This window comes from Haliotis rubra, unplaced genomic scaffold (genome assembly GCF_003918875.1).
Source record: "Haliotis rubra isolate DU_JTF1 unplaced genomic scaffold, ASM391887v1 Scf341, whole genome shotgun sequence".
Lineage (NCBI taxonomy): Eukaryota > Metazoa > Mollusca > Gastropoda > Lepetellida > Haliotidae > Haliotis > Haliotis rubra.
This window is the reverse complement of record NW_025767015.1, coordinates 143,544-164,345: the sequence shown is the minus strand read 5'-3', so window position 1 is coordinate 164,345 and position 20,802 is coordinate 143,544. Positions and strand designations below refer to the sequence as shown.

The window sequence follows — 20,802 nt, the reverse complement described above, 5'->3', positions numbered from 1 at the left end:
GACGGTGTCGTGGATGATATCGTGGGTTGTTCTTGGTTCGTTGGCACTGGTTGACGGCGATGTTATGATGAACCCCATCCCTGTTCGGGCTTCAATTGTCGGTTTTGGTCTTGAGATGTCCCAAGGACAATAATTGATGAGACGGGAACGCCGCATTAAACTACGATATGCACCAGTTTATTGCCTGTGAAATAATTTACATTACAACATGAGAAATATGTTAGTGTGCGTCCGACATGGTCGGATGGTGACATGAAAGTCGTATATATCTTATATGAATACATCGGCAATAAACAATACAATTATAGATATAAGATTGGTATATAATAGTTATGCTATAATTGTATAATTGATAAAATATATATGACGCCACGCATAAGCGCTTCGTCCGGGATATTTACAATTGATGTGACGTCACGCATTAGTGATCAGTCAAAATTATATACAACTGATGATTTAGTATACTGTAGATATAAAATCATAATTATTGATCATTCACACACTGTCTTACATGCAATGCTAGTGCTTTAAGTTAGTAAGTGATCCACGCGAGAGAAAGTTTACATTACGCGGTCGCGATTAATTACTAACTTAAGATATATGTTATTACTATGTTGATGACAATAATATATATACTAGCAATGATATAGATGTAGAGAGAATATAAGTAGAGAGGGTGCTTACCTGTGAAATACGAACATTACAACATGAGAAATATGTTGTGTGCGCCCGACATGGTCAGATGGTGACATGAAAGTGTCACACGTCACAGGCATGAAACGCACGAGATTTGGCGGGTTAGCCGAATACGGGTGGCACGTACAACTCTCTACATATAGCCAGTGGAGAAGCAGCCCTCTGGTGAAATAAAAGGGAAACAGAAGGCTGTCGGCGACATGACAGAGACCGAACTCGGGCCATAAATCAATGTGTTTTGTTTATGGTGTATAGCCTGATAGGTGTTAAGTTCAAATTGCATGTGGTCAGTGATCGAAGTTGTGTATTGAATATTGTCATTAGCAGACAGGCAGGCAGACACATAGGTGTCAATAAAACAGACACTGTGTCACAGTTAGATATTCTGTCAATGCTAAATAATGACATTGCTTTTAAGTATCGAACTGAGAAAGTGACTCGGTAAGAAGAACGTGTGGTGAAATAGACAAATGAAATTATATAAACAGTTAAATCGGTAATCTACTGGTATAACATATAAAAATCTCGTGCCTGTGAAATATCAACAAAACATTAAAAAAAAATTAGCTCACACCAAAGCCTTCACCGAGTATTCACCGGACAACCCGCTGCATGAACCTGTTTCACTGCGCATGTGCTATGAGCACAGCCCAGCTGTTGAAACCACTTTTCCCCCAAGCGCTGGGGGAAAATTAGTGAATCGTTTGAACTCCGATTTCGCGCGGGTTTTTTCATCGAGTTATTTTTCAACTTTATAAGTTGAATTTGCATTTTTGATGATTTGTTTCGGGTAAGTCCATACCGAAGGTATCAGAATCTGCAAAGTTGTGTTTTACGTTGCATGTGACCTTTAACATAACGTTAGGAATACTTCTTACCTTTTTTTTAAAAAATATTCGTTATTTTGTTACAATCTTTTTGAGATTTGATTTTCCTTGACTTCGTTGTGTACTGGTCTGTGGTTGTGGTCTCCAGGAATTTTAGACATTATGTCGTTCAATGTTGAGACTGTTGCTCTGCAATCTTTCTGACTGCATCTCCATGAGATCCATTCTCTCCTTTTCCTCTTGTTCAGAATGAATATATACCGGTAACCATTTACACATAGATATCTTCAACCATGAAAAGTAGGAAGAAACTTCTAGTCTAACTGTGCATTTACCATAACTGAATTTGTGGAAATAATGGTGAAAACTGTCATTTCCAAAATTCTTATAGCAAGTTTCTGCAAGAAAATGAATAACTCACAACTTATGAATTGAGTGAACTAATTTATAAATCAAAGTGACTGTGTGAACTCACTAACATGGATTCAATCTCATACTGGTAGTCTGGTATACATGTCTTATTTCTTTCCTTGAGTGAACACGTTTTTTCATGTTGTAGAATCCCTTAAAACAACACCGTTGTCAAAACATCAAACATCAAACGATTTTTACCTTGACCCACATGTCTAACCTACCCTTTATCTCGATAATGATACAAGAATGAATATGGGAACCCTTCTCTATGCATCGACAAGAATACCTATCAAACAAGCATGGAGTTGCTATTGGCGTGGCGTTGTGTTCTCATTGCAGGTTTTAACATTTTCAAACGTGTATAATTGTCTCCACAGCGACAAACCTATTTTACAGTTTAGTAGAAAACTTAACAGAAGCATCCAACCTGACCTTACAATGAGCGGTGTGATAATTCAAGACATAGATAATCACTAGCATCTAGACTTGACCCTTCAAAATAACTGTAACTGGGATATTAACATAAAGTCTATTGGCTGGCTTATTATGAAATTAATGTCTTGTCTAAACTGGAATCTTTCAAATGTATATTTGTCTCTGGAATCAACTGTGAGCTTGTGGGCTGATTTCTCTTGATCTATAATGAATGTTTTATTAAAACATTCTGTAACGTACTTCTTGTAAATGATCAAATTAATCTAGATACACTTATGATTCTGTAAAAAGGGAATTCATCTGAGTATTTGCTTCAATCCGCACATGTATGGACAACACAACCAATTTTCTATTGACAAGTTCATGAGATTTTCGTGAATACGCCAATTGCATAACACCGTTATTGAGCACAAACTCAAATGGCCTCTCCCTTGTGACAGGTGTTAATTGGAGAATGTATTCTACTACGGTTAGTTCCCATGAAGCAGAATTGTAAAAACATAGGGTGATTACCTCCAAGACCTGGTGATCTCGAACAAAGGCCAGTTAATGTTTTAACAGGCACAAGGTTGATAATGAAAAGTTGAAGGGGTAAAGAAATGAAATAAGCCTAAACTGATATTTGACATTTTCATGACATAATATATTTGGTGTTGCCACAATTAATCATCACAAGATGAAACATATCATGTGAAATATATCTCAACTATCATTTGGAGGGCCTTTTCAATGATCTTCTTAAATCTGCCATGCCAACACCCCAAGTAATAATAAGATACATAATTTTCAAATCATGTATGACCTATTTCAACTTATTAGTGACCCTACGAAGGTCACCCAAAACTCTAGCACTTTGTTAAATATTAGTAGATTAGTAGATTAATCAATAACTTTGGCAAGACGTAGAACGTATCATCCCCGTAGACGTTGAGTGAACACATGAATCAGTATCATTATAATCTCAGTGAGCTAAACTCAGTAAATTAACTCAGTAAATTCGATCATATTTCAAAACAAGTTCAGAATTTTATAGCATCCAGTGTCTTAATCCGGTATAACAACACCGACGCAACATGAACGAGATTATACTGTAATAACAAAATCCTACTTCACGGGAATACCCCATTACGCCATGGCACGGGTTCACTTTTATGGCATGTAATACACTCAGTCAGTCAGTATATCTGGTACACTGTTATATAGTCCATATAGCGTAGGTGTATGGAATTTGTATTCATATGAACATTGAGAGGGGGGAAAAATTAAACATATTTGCGCTTTTGTGGATAACAACTAAAACATACACTTGAAACTGACTTTTGAAAAGGCTCGCCATACTAGCGGTAAATAGAACAGTCAATATCAAGTTTTGACACATAGAACAAGAAGAATACAGATGAGTGAAGTTAAACTAATATATAGAATTGGTTCCTAGTTGGTCGCATAGGACGGCGAATAGAAAACACTTACCCCGGTACTCTAAACATAAAAAAATGTATCACTTCACGCGTGAGACGCAGTTGCATTGATATCAAGCACAAAGGGATAATATGAAAATATGGCTTATTCCTGCAGTTTTCATGAATAAATATGTCACATGCAAGATACATTATGTATATCAACAATAAGAACTCTAACAGATCAAAAGATTCGTGAAATAGTTCAGTCTATACATTCATGGGCCGGGGATCCTTGGGAAAAAGGAGAAATTGAAAGAAGTAGTGGTAAAATCCTTCCTAAATTTCCAAGCCTTGGAAACATCATCTTTCCAATTTTGGAAATTGTTGGAAATATGATATTTCCAAATTGGAACTTTTTGGAAATCCCCATTTTTTTTCTTGTGAAAGCAATACCTAAGTGTTACCTAATAAAGATTAATCTACACAAGCTGTTGTTATGTCCTTTTATGTATTATTAATTTTTACTATCCCTTACTGTTAAATATGCTCTGATCCATATTGAGTGTGTCCCTTACTGATGTGGATTTTGCATATAGAATCGGGATGGGTGATCTCACAAGTCTTGGTTTGTGGACTGTTTCCTGGAGGAACTCCATATCAGTTGCCATGGGATGAAGGCAATCATGTTCTACCCTTCAGGCTTGGGAGTCTCTCCTGTTCTGATCCTCTTATTAAGTCCACCGATCACATCACAACTGAAGAGTACGTTCCAGCAGGGAACCAAGTGAGCATCCTTAATGATCAATACCACACAAATGCTTGCATGGTCAAGCTCAGTCAGCTTCCAGGACATATTCCTGGGAAGTTCAACATCCTGGTGGACAGCCTTTTTCACAGTCAAAGAATAAGGGCATTGGAAAGAATTCTTCATTATGTTTTTTTCCTAGAAAACATTGTAATGTGACACTTCTCATCTTGCTTGTTTGTCTGTCTTCAATGTCTTCAGGCTCTTTGTGTGGACTGTTATCCATCAACTAGTCAGGATTGTTCACCTATGCCTTTCCACCCTCTATTCTCCAAGACAAGACTCTCCAGAATTTGGGAAACACAGACTGTGTGGTTATTCTAATAACCCAAATATGCCCAAGCCAGATGTGGTCACCCAGGTTATTCCCACTGTCTATGGATGAATCTCTCTACCTGTATCTGGTCAAGGTGTCCTTCCACTGGCCCAAATGAGACATCTTTTATAACAATCTTCTCTTTTATCTGGACGCCACCTGAACAGCTGTGGCATGATGTTGGGAAGCATTCTCCATCGATCTGACAAAAACTGTTCAAATTCCTTCAGTCCTTCTTCAACCACTCAGGACTTTCTCATGCTCACAACTGTTCTTTGATTACTATCAGATCTCTCCAGGATTTTGTTGTCCAAAAGCAATGAACTACATTTACATTGGTGCATAGACATCATAACCTACTGCCTTAGCTAAAACTAAGCAATTCAAACAATGATATCACCAAGAGAACATCTGCAGGGTTTTTTTAATCTTACCTTAGCTTACATGAAATCCAACCTGATTTACTCACGATCTATTCCCAGAGCCTCATAGTGGCAGCCCAATCTATTGTTTTCAAGTAGCCCCCCCCCTCATTGTAGAGTAAAAATAAGATGGCACAAATCAAAGAGCAGCAACTTCAAGAGGTAGGTACACATTTTGAACACTGTTGTGTTCTGAGTGTAGAACACGTCAATAGTTATTGGCTAGAATCATACTTGAAATCACAGGGATTGATATGAGAAGAAATGGGAGTGACGTCATTGCTGTATGTTCTGTGAGCAGAATAGGAAATGACAGTAGCAAAGTCAGTAGTGACAACATCAGGACCATTGTCAGTATTGCAATCCAGAAATATATATCGGTTTAGACATTTTGATGTCACGATGAAGAAATGGAAGCAAATATAGCATAGTTTTAGTCAAGTTTTTCATGTTTGCATGATTCATGTCATTCATCCAAATTTAAGACCCCTCTAGGTGACTAAATGAGGAACTGTTGAAGAGGATAACTAGATGTCATAACCCACCTGTCCCTTTGAATATTCAGCAGCGGTTTGGTATTTGCAAGAAAAATCAATCAGTAGTTGTCATGATGATGTTTTTAGGAATACTATCGCTATTACTATCCATCCAGATGTACCGAGTTTAAAATTGTGTGTTATTACTGACACAATCATGTACAGTTGACAGAGAAAGAACACTTCTGTTAAAAATCTGAAAGATCTAGTCATATAGCAAACAATACTGAATTATTGCTATGATGTAATATTTTCTCAGATTAATTGACAATAATAACTATTGTTCCATTTTTAATTGTGTGACTGATGAAACACATACCCAGTAATTATAAACACATTATAACCTATTTGTTTCAAATGTTTAAACATGTAGATTTGTCAAAACATTTAAAATCATATCTCTAAGATGGAAGTTAAAGGTGAAGAAAACTTGTATGATTGGTGCAAGCAGACTGAAGTTACTTCAAGGTACCATGGTTTGTTTGCACTGAACTTTGTTGTTGTAAATGATTTTACAAAAATACCCCCATCTGTTTTCTTAGAATCTATTGCACCAATATTCTGTTGACATGCAATAGTTGTTTGTTATCATTGTAAGATTGAAGATTCATGAAATTTTGTCTTTAAAAATCAGTTGACAACAGAGCATTGTTGCTCTGTTTTATAAATTTAAGAAAGGTTTCATGAAAGTTATGACTGTAATTCTATATTAGTCCAAGGGTAGTTGATTGTTACATCTGGCAGTCATAATACATTTTAATTGTCAGTGATCATTTTAATTCTAACTTGATTAATTTCAGACCAAGCAGATGATTGAGAAACTGCAAGTCCTTGTGTCTTCTGAAGGAAGGTTCAAAAACATGCGTGAAGCTCTTCATAGGTATGTTATTTTATGTGTGTTTCTGTTTGCTTGTTTGTGTTGTTTAGTGTAGATGTCCAAGCACCAATGCTCAAATGCTTATTACCTTACCTTGGCTAATGGCCTCAGCTTCACATGACCTGAAGCATCTAGTTTCATTGAAAATTGGGATTCATTATTTCAATGAACATTTGGCAACAGTGATGACAATTCTACGAATTCACCTTTCCAAATCCTTTCCCGTGTCGCTTGCTTGATGTGAGCAGCATTGATAGCCTCCGCATCAAAGCTGGGGAATCTCCGCCGCTGTGAATGATTGACGAGCCTATGACATCATGGGGGATTCCCTCGCTGGTGACCCTTTTGAAAGGTTGACTATCGTGAATGCATAGGACATAGCTTGGAAGTGAATTATGCCTTACCTCGTGTGTTGTTGATGCTGATTCTCCATCAACCTGGTCCTGTGAAAGTGGCTTGTTGAGGAGAGCTAGTATGCTACCCAGCTGCTGGGAAATGCCATCCATCCTACTCTCACTCAGTTCGGCATTGCTCGCACTCGCTTGAGTACCTGGTAATACCGGGTGACCTGTTACTATGTCAGCATTCAAAAAAAGATTCTGAATCACTGCTTTAGAGTTAATATGCACATCTGGCGATGGGGTTTTAGACTGATTCGTCAACCTTTTAGATATAGCCTTTTTCTTCACCCAATTTTTCATTTCCGAGCCTTGCAGACTTCCCTGCCCCTGGAACCAGGCGGTGATTTATAGCTTGGGTGGCATGTTGAATCTTGAAGGTTGAACAATGTAGACGAAACTTGAAGGATGAACAGCATAGACAAAACTTGAAGGATGAATAGCGAGACAGAAAGATATGATGGTGGTGTTATCATGGAAAGCTAACGGCATATGACATCATATGACGCTGTAATGCAAAATTGATGATGTTGGGGCATGACGTAGCATGTCTGCGCACACAGATGAGGAAGCGGGGAGATAATAAAAATAAAGCTTCAGCATCCCTGCCATAAAGGCATTTAGTTTTTAGTACTAAATGCTATTAAACTTCTCAAAACCAATTCCTAATTCCGCCTCCAAAGTTTCTAGACTTTATGTCAGGGAGAATGGTTATTTAGTATGGACTCTATGGAATACCTAACCGGTCTGTCTCTGTAGTTTTCTAGATAATGTTTTAAAGGTCAATCAAGACAAGAATCTACTTGTCAGAGATAAATTTTTCTATTTCAACTAATGACACACTTTGGATTCATAATTAACTTGGACAAGTCAAAACTTACACCAACTCAAACCATCATCATTAAGGTGGCTGAGATGATTGTTCCTCAGCAGTGTATCAGTTGTAATCTTGGGCAGACTCATACAGTAAGATAATGATTATTGGAGAAATAAACACAAAGTTTTGTAGTGAGTAGGGTCTGGAGGTCTCAGCTGATATTATAAGTAGAATTTAATGTTTAGCACATAGTAAGGTATCTAAATGTTTCCATTTCCTTATAAAGGGATCTAAGCTATTGTTTTTCCTAGCTATATATTTTTCAGTTGTATATATATCTTTTAATAATCTTAAGAAATCCCTCAAGGGAAAGTGTTTGTTGTTTTATACTTGAAACATAAATGAATCTTTTGGCAAGAAGTATAATATGGTTTAGTGTTTTATTGTTTGAGAACATTCCAAACATGATAGTGAATTTTGTAAATGTGACATCACACTGGAGGTGGGCATTTAGAAATTGTTCTACTTTTCGCCAAAAAGTTTTAACTAAATCACAGTAAAAAAAATACATGCACATAAGTCTTCTGAGGTATTTTTACAAAAAGTACAAGTATCATTATCAACTAGCTTCATCTTCAAAGTTCTTTCTTTGTATAGATTATTCTGTAAATAAATCTGTACTGAAAATCTAACAGCTTACAATCATTTGTGCATTTCCTGTAATATCTGAATACATTACTCCACATTATATCCTGCTGAAAGACAGTTTTCCAATACTCTAGTACTTTAGGGGTATTGTTGTTCTTAATCAATTTATCATAGAATATCCTTGAACCTTTTATATTTGAGATCATATCTAGGTAAACTCTATTAATGTTTAATTGATTTAAGCAGAGAGTTCTGTTTCCTACAAGTTGTCTCCCAGTTCATTGGAATGTTATTTAACAAATGATGGTAGTCTAGGAAGGTCCCGCTTATTTTTGTACCTCTGTTTTACATCTTCAAAAACTGAGAAATCCATTTTCATTACAAATATCGCTGACATAATGTATACCGCGACTTAAACCAATTTCTTATCATGTATGAAGATTTAAAGAAATGGTTTAACCAGAGTGGCTGAGCTAAGATTTGGTCTTAAGTCATCGCTGTCAAAAGTGTGTTTTTATAAAATATTCTCCATGCAGATAAAACATCTCTCCAATAGGGATTATCTTTGCCAGATAAGCAATCAACAGCATTAGAACCTAGAAAGTACAGTTGACTTAAGGGAAAAATGCTATTAAAATTTGAAGTTTTCTTTAAGTGACATTTCAGTGACGATAATTTCGAAGCGTTAATGAAAACATTCAATGTCAATCATTCTGAGGCCTCCATCTTCGTAAGTTCTACTGATATTAGACCTTTTAATCTTATCATTTTTATTATTCCATATGAATCTATAGATTATTTTATTGAGTTCATCGATGAATGTTTTGGCGGGTTAGGAAGTGCTGAGAAAATATGTACTAGAGTAGAAATTGCTAGAGTTTTGATAACAGTGATTTTCCCCGATTAGAGTCAGGTTTCTTCTTCGCCAACTAGCAAGTAATCTATTAATATGTTCTAGGCGCTTTTCTGGTGTTAATTACCCAAAGGTCTTTAAGAGAAGCATTAAGTGTTATTCCTAAGATTTCAAAGTCTCCACTGTGCCAGTCAAGATAGGAGTCATTGGCTGGCTAAAGTTATATTACTACCTGTCATTGAGCCTATCCAGATAGCTTTTTGTCTTGTTTATGTTCATTTTGAGTCCAGACATTTGATAGAATTTATTCAGTGTTTCAATTGCAACACTGAGACTTTGTTTCGATCCATCTAGAAATAACTGTGTATCGTCCGTCCGATATTGTCCGAAGTTTCTGTTCTGTATCATTAAGTGTTATACCCTTTATATTAGATTCGACCTAATCATAATACCCTACATTTCAACGGCAAGGATAAATAAATACGGCGCAGACTGGATCTCCCTGTCTACACCCTCGCTTCCTGGTGGAAAAAGGAGATGATGTGCCCGTTTTGTATCACAGCTGCTGTATTATTACCAGTTAGAATTTGAATCCATTTGATAATATTGGGCCCAAACCCAAATGCTTTCATTACCTGTATTATAAATGTTTTGGAGATAGTGTCAAAGGCTTTTTCAAAATCTATTAGTAATAATAGGCCAGGTTTATTTAACCTTCTTGTTTCAAAGACAATATCATATAGAAGTCTTATATTTTCACTCATACATCTCCCTGGTATAAAACCTGTTTGATTTTCATGTACAATTGTATCTAATATTGATTTAAACCTGTTTGCAATACATGTGCTTATTATTTTGTAAAGGAATTTAGTAATGAAATAGGTCGCCAGTTCTTTAGGAATTTTCTGTCTCTATTTGGTTTTAGGTAAACAAGTAATAATTCCCCTGTTCATTGTAATAGTTAATTCATTATTTGTAAAGGTTTCTTTTATAAATCTATAAACCCAAGGGCTTAAATCTTTCCAAAAGAACTTAAAGAATTCAATGGGGTAGCCAATAAACACAAAGTTGCTGTCAAGTAAACAATTAAATACTGTGGACCTAATGGAAAGAAAAATGTATGTTTTGAAAGAACCTACTGTAGTAACTAGAACCACTGCTACACCTAATGGACCCTGTATTATTAAGTGAAGACATATCTGTTCCAGACAGTGAAAGTTGTTGAATTAATAACAAAGTTAGTGATCATAGGGGAACTTACATTTCATTGGGCATAAATGTGTTTTACTAGACAAGTATGGTGTTATAAAACTGGCCATTATAATAAGCTAACAGTCTTATAGAAAATAATGATTGGTTTGATACTTTTTTAACAACAACTGTGATTGTGTTGATTATGGCGTATGTAATGTCTTTGACAAAGGTTTTACAAGGTTTGTTAGATCTTGTGTACAATCAAAAAACTGTAACGATTCATCCTGGTAATAAGCCTTGGTTAAATATTGAGCTGAGATGGAAATGCAGAAAATGGGACAGAATGAGAAAGAAAGCTAAAAGAAACTGAGCATGAAAGGTATTTGATTGTATAAGAGACAGAGAGAAATAAAGTAAACAGCATAAAATACCATGCTAAAGGAACTTTTATTCCAATCTCCCTGATTTTATTACTGAATAACACTTTAATAATAAACCCTCTCACTGGAAAAATGCTGCAATATGTTGTAAAACATTCGGGTACAGCAACTTGCATTCCACTCTCAAACAGAATTCTTTTTGATGATGACATGTCGCTTTTCTCAGATACTGATGAAGCCTAAAGATTTGAATATATACTTCTTTGCCTTGATCTGGTGCATAAAACGACGATAATATGACTCTTCCTCAATTTAGTAGATGTACAAATTCGACTTTAGAATTTATAACAGTGACAAAACAGGAAATTTCTGACATGATTAAATGTTTGCCACTGAATAAAGCTGTGGGTCATGACAGAAAAAGTCATAAACTTTAAAAAAGAAACTGCTCATTCAAAAGTGTGTCCTTATGTTTGCTTTTTGAATTGTCATTAAGAAAGGTGTGTTTCCATCAGAATGGAAATTAGCACATGTAATGCCTGTATTCAAGAAATGTGATAAAACTGAAGCATCCAACTTCAGACGGATATCACTTTTAAGTTGTGTCTGTAAACTGTTTGAGAGAATTTTATTTGCTAAGCATATATCTAACTATTTCTACAAGAACAAATTATTGTACAAATGCCAAACTTAAATGAGAATACTAATGCAAAAAAGAATTCGTGAGGGGTAAAAGCATTATAAAAGTCACCCTCCATGATTAAAATTGAACAAAACGTTTGTAAAATTGCTCAACGCTTAAAAGCACTCGTGTTTCTCCCTATTATGGAAAACACACGACATTTGATGAGCAGAAGCGGGGAGCACGTGACATAGCATCATATATGCCTATTGCTGATAGCTAGCTCTTTGATTTTACCTTACAACTTAACAGTGACCATAGATTATGAAGCAGTAAAAGATGTTCCTATTGTCAATTTTGACATGGATGTTAGACCATATCAATACGAGCCGATTTTACATCTGGCAAGAGAAACTTCCTGTGAAGATGAAGAATCAAGCGAAACAGAGGCACTGCTTGATGTCAAATTGATTTTTAAAATAGATGATATAATGTATCAGCAGTTAAACTTTTCGGCAAAATGTGATGCAGTTCCAACCAGAACATCCATCCCTATAATTAATGAGCAATCCCTTAGATTAATTTTTGTTTTTAAATGTGATTGCAGTTCCTTTTTTGTGTTAAACAGGTGACTACAGGAGTCAGGAATTTAAAAACAAAACAAATGTCCCAGGAAATGTCTTAAAAAGTAATTATGCTTCAGACAGGGAGAAAATAGAAATTGTCTGCTTCAAAATTATACTGTTGCAAGGAATTGTTTCACTGAAAACAATTCTCATTAATGAATTATCTTGTCTTCATACAAGATCCTATCCTGGCAGAGATAATACATTTATAAGCTATGTAGATAATTTATGCCCTGACAACTAGCGAATTATGAAATAATAAGGCCCGTGAAGTCTCGCTCTGCTGTACTTCCCCTTCCACTTAACTTCTGGTGACAAGCTTAAACCAGCTCCAGTACCTCAATGCGCAGCTAGCTATGCAACTCATAAAATGCTATAGACAACATCCTAGTCTCTCGATTTGACAGTAGTTTGACGTCTGGCAAACAGGGTTATATGTTTCGTGGTTTGGCTGCAATCATCGAAGTGGTCGCGGAATCATGTAATTTGTATCCGCTTTCCAAAGGAAAAGAGAAGACAATGGGGACGTTTATCAAGGTAATTCACCTAAGACTATACAAAATAAAGTAAAGAGAGTACCGTGAAGAGGCGCGGTATCGGTATATGTTCAAACTACGTCCGTCCACCATCTGACCCATGTTCTCAGTGCATAAACTAACTCTTCCTCTCACAATACACATGTGTTAGTAAGTCTAAACACCACATAATATGACGTGGAATTATCTCAACTATGAACTGCTTATAATTTCATGTTTCAGGCGACTAGACAGATGTCCATCATCTGAAACTGACAGAATTTGCTCCTGTCATTTTCAGAATGGTGATAAAAGCACCAACCCTACCCTCTTTCCTCACAATGAGCGATGTTTCAGTGTACATTCTAACACTGTTATCAAGCAAGTAATTTACAGGGTAGTGTAGGGAGGCATATAAAACAGATATGAAGTATCTTTTTCACCCTATGAAGTATCTTTAGGGCAGAGAAGCCTGCTACGTTTTGCAAAGACATGATTTAACTTAGATCAGTGTATACTTGATATCTTGACACCACATCACTTGCTTGATATTAATGATAACAGTGTTAGAATCTACACCAAAATGTTTCTCTTCTTTATAAATAAAGTAGCTGTTCATCGCTTATTACTCCAACTTCTATATGACTCTCAAAGAAAATGAACATCGGAGGGAACATATAATACACAATCTGTGAACAATGGTTGAGGTTTATCGATATCTATCAAGATTCCCATCCATATCATGGTGACATGGAGTTACATCAAGAATTGGTAACCAATATTGAATACTCTGTGTAAAAAAGGCAATACACAAGATATTCATGCAAAATGAAACATTTTAAGGTTCATATTTTGTGTACTTTCCAAAAGAGTCAAACATGTTAAAGAACATCAGTGTAATGGTTATAATACATGGGGTGAATATAGAAATATTCCAACTGCAAAATATTTAAGTAACTAAAATTTGCCCTTGTATCCGTAAACTGAAGTCTGCAAAATGACATGGTATCACAAATTAATCAATAATTCATTTCATACAATCTTGTCAGTCTGAAACATTTTCAAACCACAAATATAAGATAATGACAGTATTCACATTGTAACAGGCGTGGTTTGCTCTGTCTTGTGGAAACTACATGTTAAATGTGTGGTTCTACTTTGCGTTGTGGTTTTCCCTTTCAACTGGCATGTTTACCACAAGAGGGTACGCTCCAGGTATAAACCTGTAAATCCATGAGCAGAATTCTCCTCCACACTGTTTCCCGGTTACGAGATGCAGCCTTGCGATTCAGGACATAAGACAAAATTTATATCACCATTTTATTTACACCAAAACACAAACTCCAAACGTAACAAAATATATTTCTGGGAAGTTTAAACAAAATCTAAATTAAATTAACAATCACGATCCCCACCTAATCCCGACCTAATATAAATCTAGAATTCTACAACTGTCTCTAACAGCGGTAGTTAGTTGGTAAAAACCACCCGTCCTTCCCGCTTCCTAACAATTACCCTGTATATCTATATAAATATATCCCTAAAACTAAATACCTTTATTGCCCCCAACCACCTATACCTATGTCTACCCTCCTATTTTCTAAGTGCTTCGCCGTGAGAGGGGGGTCAACTGTTTCGTCTCGAAACAAGGACTGGTCCGTCACGGAGCAAATTCTACTTTATCACAAAGCAACTGGGAAGCTGTTTTGTCTCAAAACAAGGGCTCACCTATCCTCGGGTGTCTCCAACTCAGACAATAAAACACCTGTCGTGCGCTCCTTATGTACGCAATAGTGGGCCTGTCCCACTAAGCGAGGAGCACACCCCTACCCTTGGAATGGAACCTTCCAGTGCGTGCAGCCAATCGCTGTGCCGAAAAGGCGAGCGAAACCAAACAAACCTGCGACAGCCGTAACCCGCATGTCCCCGCGAACACCGGTAAGAAAAATCCATTTAATATACCAAAATTTATAATTTATACCCCCAGCTAAGTTACTAACACCAGCCCACCCCTTTCTAATATCTATAGCACCTTTTATACTTATCCCCCGTTACAACATATTAACTTTAGCCATAATTAAGCCACTAAAACACAGATTTTTTCCTCAGAACTAAAAGGCAGCAGGACGTAATGCACATGGCAACCAAATCTAGTGAAAATCAAGAGCAAGCTGAAACAGAAAAGGAAAAAAAGCACAAGCAGACTATCATGTAAGCTACCTTTTGAATCAGTATGAAAATATGGAAGAAAAAAATAGTGGATTTAAAATGACAAAGAAACAATAAAGATTTTTGTTAATTTTTACCTACTATTTCTCAATTAAACATTCAAAATACATCTAATCACAGGTTGAAAACGAGCATGGGTATGCAATAACATGCAAACCAAACTGCATCAAGCTCAACACACTTCTCAACACAGAGATTACAAAGCTTAAACATGATATCGTTTCCCTTGAAAATGACCTCCAACAGCTGCGCCAAAGTCGACATCGCTTTTCCATTGATGACATCAAAGACAATGAGGAAAAGGTATAATCTATCATAAAAACATTCCTTTCTCAGAACGACTAGGTTGAAACATTTGTTATATTTGGGATTACACTTTCTTAGTAAAGTACAAATTCTAGTACGTTTTTGTGTTGAGTCCCATCCGTGGAATCAAACTCACACCCTCAGAGTCAGGCACATCATCAGCACACAAAGTCAGCCGCCCAACCCGCTAACCAACGACTTCCAGCGATTTGGTGCCTGATTGAGCATGTGGGTTTGAATCCCAGATGGGACTCAACCCAAAAAAGTACTAGAATTTGTACTTCTTCTGTTCCCCGCGTATAGTTTACCCAGAACATAATCATGATAATTGTCAGTCATTGAGAATACAGAACAACTTTCATGGCACACAATACAGACAAATAGTGCTGCTGACATGTACATTTCGACACAAAAGAAAATAATTAATGAAACAGGTACTTCATCATTTGCCTTTGTATCTGTAGACAATGATTTTTCAGGCAGAATGAAGTATTTGGGGCTCCAAACCTGAACAAGCATTATAATGATACACAAATTTTAAGCTCATGGTAAATCTCTTACTGATTTTGATAATATATATTTTATCGCAATCTAACTTGATTCAATAAATGTGAAAAAATGCCACTGACAGTGAGAAACTGATCTGTATCATAAATTGTTACTATGTAATGTGTATGACAAATTGCTTGTTCTTAATTGGTGCTATGACTTTTTCTGTTTGTAAATGATAATGTAATGAATAAATATGTCGTTAAAGAAACTTATATAAACTTTGTTCTTAAAATGTGTATGTGTGCAGCCTTGGTCTTGTCACTATATGGTTGAAATAATGCCGATGCAAAGTAAAATTTTAACACTCACTGTTATGAAATGAACATGAATTATACTTGTTCCAAATCAACGGTCTACCATAACAGATATGTTGATGAAAACCGAGGTCCCTATTTCCATTGTTCGTGCATCCTAGGTAACACAAAACCGCATCTTACCAATTTAAAAAATGACAGCAAAAAGGTGGTTTACATTATTGTAGTGCTTGGTCTTATGCATTAATAATAATAATACATGGATATTTCTTATGCGCCATAGTCCATCCAAAGCATGCTCAAAGCGCTACATATAAAAAGAGTCACTAGAGTTCGTGAGGAAGATATGACAGTTCGTCAAAATGACCATGAGAATATTTCATAGACTTTTTTGAAGAGGAAGGTTTTGAGTCCCGATTTGAATGCTTCTAAGGATGAAGCATTTTTGATGGGAGTAGGAAGACTGTTCCACCGAGTTGGTGCTGCAAATTTGAATGACCTATGGCCAAAGTGTTTGAGATGAACTTGGGGAACTAAGAGAAGATCTTGATTCTGGGAACGGAGAGAACGGGCAGGCATATATGTTGAGGTGTGGAGGAACTAGGCCGTGTCTGCAGCGGAAAACAAGAGTGAGGATCTTGAACTGAATTCTGGCTTCAACCAGCAGCCAATGCAGACTCTGGAGGATTGGGGTTATGTGAGACCATTTGGATGTTTTAGTGACAACTATGGCGGCAGCATTTTGAAGTTTTTGAAGTTTGAAGAGAAGATGATTAGAGATTCCAAACAGTAGGCTATTGGAATAGTCAATCCTGGAGAGAACAAGTGACTGAGTGAGAACTTTAGCTGCATCTGTGGTTACAAGATGGCAGATGTTACCAATAGAGTGGAGATGGAAGTGGCCTACTCTACAGAGATGGTTCACATGTTGCTCCATGGTGAGACAAGGATCAAGATAAACACCTAGGTTTTTTACTTTGGATGAAAGTGGGATATCTGGGTTGGCTACTGTGATGTCCGTAGAGTTTATCCTTCTCAGGCGTTGCGATGTGCCAATCAACAAAGCCTCAGTCTTATCATCATTGAGCTTCAGCTCATTTGTACTCGTCCATGAACTAATTGCCTTCGTGCACTCACTCACTCTTGATCTGGCTATTTGTACATCCTCTGGTTTGAAGGAATCCATCAATTGTAGGTCGTCTGCAAATGCGTGGTGATTCACATTAAAGTTATCAATGACCTTCTCCAAGGGGTTTGTGTATAACACAAAGAGAAGCGGCCCAAGGTCTGAGCCCTGGGGTACACCACACTCTGGGATCGTTGACTCAGACATGCTTTCAGAGACAAGAACTGACTGACTCCTAATACTCAGATAGGAATGGAACCAGGCCAATGCATCCCCTTGTATGTTATAGTCGTCCTGAAGATGGCTGAGGAGCTTCTGATGGTTGACCGTGTCAAACGCCGCTGAGAGATCAAGCAAGAGGAGAAGTGACACATTACCCAAGTCCGCATGGCATCTCAGGTCATTCAGAATTTGAAGTAAGGCGGTCTCAGTACTGTGCCTAGGGCGATAGGCTGATTGGAATCTATTAAGAAAATCATTTGAAGAGAGATAGGATCTGAGTCTGACATCAACTGCACGTTCAAGGATCTTGGAGAGGAAAGAAAGGTTGGAGACAGGTCTATAATTCTTGAGAGTATTGATATCCAACTTATCTTTCTTAAGTAATGGCTTTACCAAAGCTTGCTTGAACACCTCTGGAAAGACACCATTAACTAAGCTCAAGTTGCTCAGTTTCGTGATAAGTGGCAAAAGAGTCTCCAAATAGTCATCAAGGAGATGAGTTGGCATTGGACTGAGAAGACACAATGTCTTTTTTGACCGTTTGATGAGTACAGCTATCTCACCCTCAGTGAAAGAATCAAAGCTGTCCAGGCAGATCCTATCAACGGGTGGACATGATGGAGGATCCTGTGTGTCAAGAAATGTTTGGTCAAAGGTTTTCCTGATATTTTCAATTTTACTTGAGAAGTAGGCTGAAAAATTGTCTGCAAGATCCTTGTCACTAGTGGATGATGGTAATGGGGAATCGTTCTTCTTGCCAAGTAGAGATGCCATGAATTTGTGATAGAAGGAAGGATTCTTCACATTGTCAGAGAGTTTCTTAGTACAGTAACTAGATTTGGCTCCTCTAAGAGCCCTAGCACAAGAGTTCCACTCAGACTTATACAACTGACTGTGAATTTCAAGGTGACTCTTCCGCCATTTTCTCTCTGCAGCTCTGCGTTTCCACTTGGCTAAGAGAACCTGCTCATTGTACCAAGGAGTCCCTGATCTGACAATGATTTCCTTCGGAGCTGATGGAGCATGTTTATCTAAGAGAGATGACAATGTGAATGAATACAGCTCAGCAAGTTGGTTTACATCATCTGGGGTGTCTTGGAGTAAGTCAGAGTTCACAAGATCTCTTCGAAACTCATCATTATCAATAGACTTGAGATTACGACAGGATTGTTTGATAGTCTGACGCTGAGGTCTGTCCATACTCCAGGTCATAGAAACCATAAAGTGATCAGACAGTTGTATATCCTGCACATTGACTGAAGACACCAAGGAACTATTTTCAGAGGATATTACCCAGTCAAGGATATGGCCTCCTTTATGTGTTGGAGCATCAACATACTGACACAAACTATGTTGTTTGAGAAGATTTTTCGTCTTCTTTGTATCTGAGCACTGATTGTTATCGTAGTGAATATTAAAATCACCTAGCAAAATAGTGTTCAACTGATTGTACCTCTCAACGAATACAGACAACATCATGGAATACAGAGGTTGAAAGTTTTTTTTTCTTTGAAGACGGTGGACGATACAAAAACACAACATGAGCACAAGTATATACAGAACTAATTTTAGTGTTGATTGACTCAAAACTTTTGAATTCTTCCAAATTGTCTAAACATTCTATCTGAATGTTAGACCTATGTATCACTGCTACACCCCCACCAGCGTGCTGGGATCTGGGAGCATGTATACATCTGTATCCAGGGGGTGTCAGCTCAGCGATTTTCACCTCATCCCCCTTTTCTCGTAACCATGTCTCAGTGAGAAGAAGAATGTCAATAGCATTTTCCTGAATCAAATCAGATAGTTCCAAAGTCTTGTTTTTGCATGATTGAACATTTATCAAGGAGACATTGAGTGTATTTGGAAATCTTCCAGGATAAACTTGAACCAAGTTGTTAAAGTTAACACCTGACCTCCTTGTTCCATCTTCACTCTCAAATACTCCTTGAATCACTTTAATCCATTTTGGTATCTTTCTGCCATCTCTAGATCCTTTTCTGGTTCGCTTTCTTAATGAAATTCTGAGATTATTCAGATGGTGAAGTAGTTCAGAGTTAGGTCCCTTGGCAGTTGTTCCAAGATGAGCACTTGAACACTTTTCACCAATGGCAAGCAGAGTCTCCCTGCTGTAGGCTATTGTTGACTGATTGATCATTGTTACACTGGCCGAGTCAGCTTAGGTTTTGAAGGCCTCAGCTACACCCTTGATTGGTGGTGAACTCAAGTTGACAATAAAATCAACCTTTATGAATGAGAAAATTATGCACAAAATCCGCATTTCAGTCCCCAAAGTCTAAAAAATTGCACCAATATGTGGATGAAATGATCATGTACAATATGATCAACTTTGTAGAATCAAAATTGTACAATAATCCAGTGAAAAGTCCAAGTTTGTGAGAGCACAAAAGACATGCAGCTGCTACCAAGTGCAGTCACAATGAAACTTATATAAACTTTGTTCTTAAAAAGTGTATGTGTGCAGCCTTGGTCTTGTCACTATATGGTTGAAATAATGCTGATGCAAAGTAAAAGTTTAACACTCACTGTTATGAAATGAACATGAATTATACTTGTTCCAAATCAACGGTCTACCATAACAGATATGTTGATGAAAACCGAGGTCCCTATTTCCATTGTTCGTGCATCCCAGGTAACACAAAACCGCATCTTACCAATTTAAAAAATGACAGCAAAAAGGTGGTTTACATTACTGTAGTGCATGGTCTTATGCATTATGGCTGACCTAAGTCACATATGACGTCTGAGTGTAAAAGGTCACGCGAGTTCACGGACTAGCTAGCAGAATATGCATAATGACCTAAGCTGAGATAGCAGAAACTGTTTTGGCAATTAAATTATAATTGATAATACTTTTGCCTTAAAAATTGTTAAATATTTCTGATGACTTCATCTTTAACCCAGTTAGTTAATGCAATTTTGCAGTTTTCTCCTTTAATTGAAATATATCATCAAATATGCCAGGTTCAATGTGATAAAGACCAATATGTAAGGCCTTTTGTGATGTATGGCGTTTGATTGATATTGGCACAGAGGACTTATATTCTACTGGAATAAAGTAACTGTGCATTATTTGATGTTATGCCAATTTTTACAGCAAAACAATAATAACATGATTTGTGGTTTGGTCCTTAATCACTGTTTAACTGTTGAGAGGATAATATCGAAATCTGTATGATTTGACACTAGTCATCATGACACGCCTTTGAAGAGATGTGGTGTCAAACATCAGTTCACAAATTCAGTATCGTGTATGTCCACCATTGGTGTTGATGCAGGCTTGACAACAATGACACACTGACAACACTAAG

The 20,802-nt window shown here is 37.0% G+C and overlaps 1 protein-coding gene across 1 annotated transcript in view; it reads left to right on the top strand.

The window, feature by feature from the left end:
- LOC124284672 (ras-specific guanine nucleotide-releasing factor 1-like) overlaps window positions 1-20,802 on the top strand; it is a 1,084,942-nt gene that overhangs the window by 960,289 nt on the left and 103,851 nt on the right. Inside the window, exon 23 of the mRNA XM_046720776.1 lies at window positions 6,652-6,731. Within this exon, the coding sequence (XP_046576732.1) occupies window positions 6,652-6,731 (80 nt within the window). The remainder of the gene's footprint in view (window positions 1-6,651; window positions 6,732-20,802) is intronic.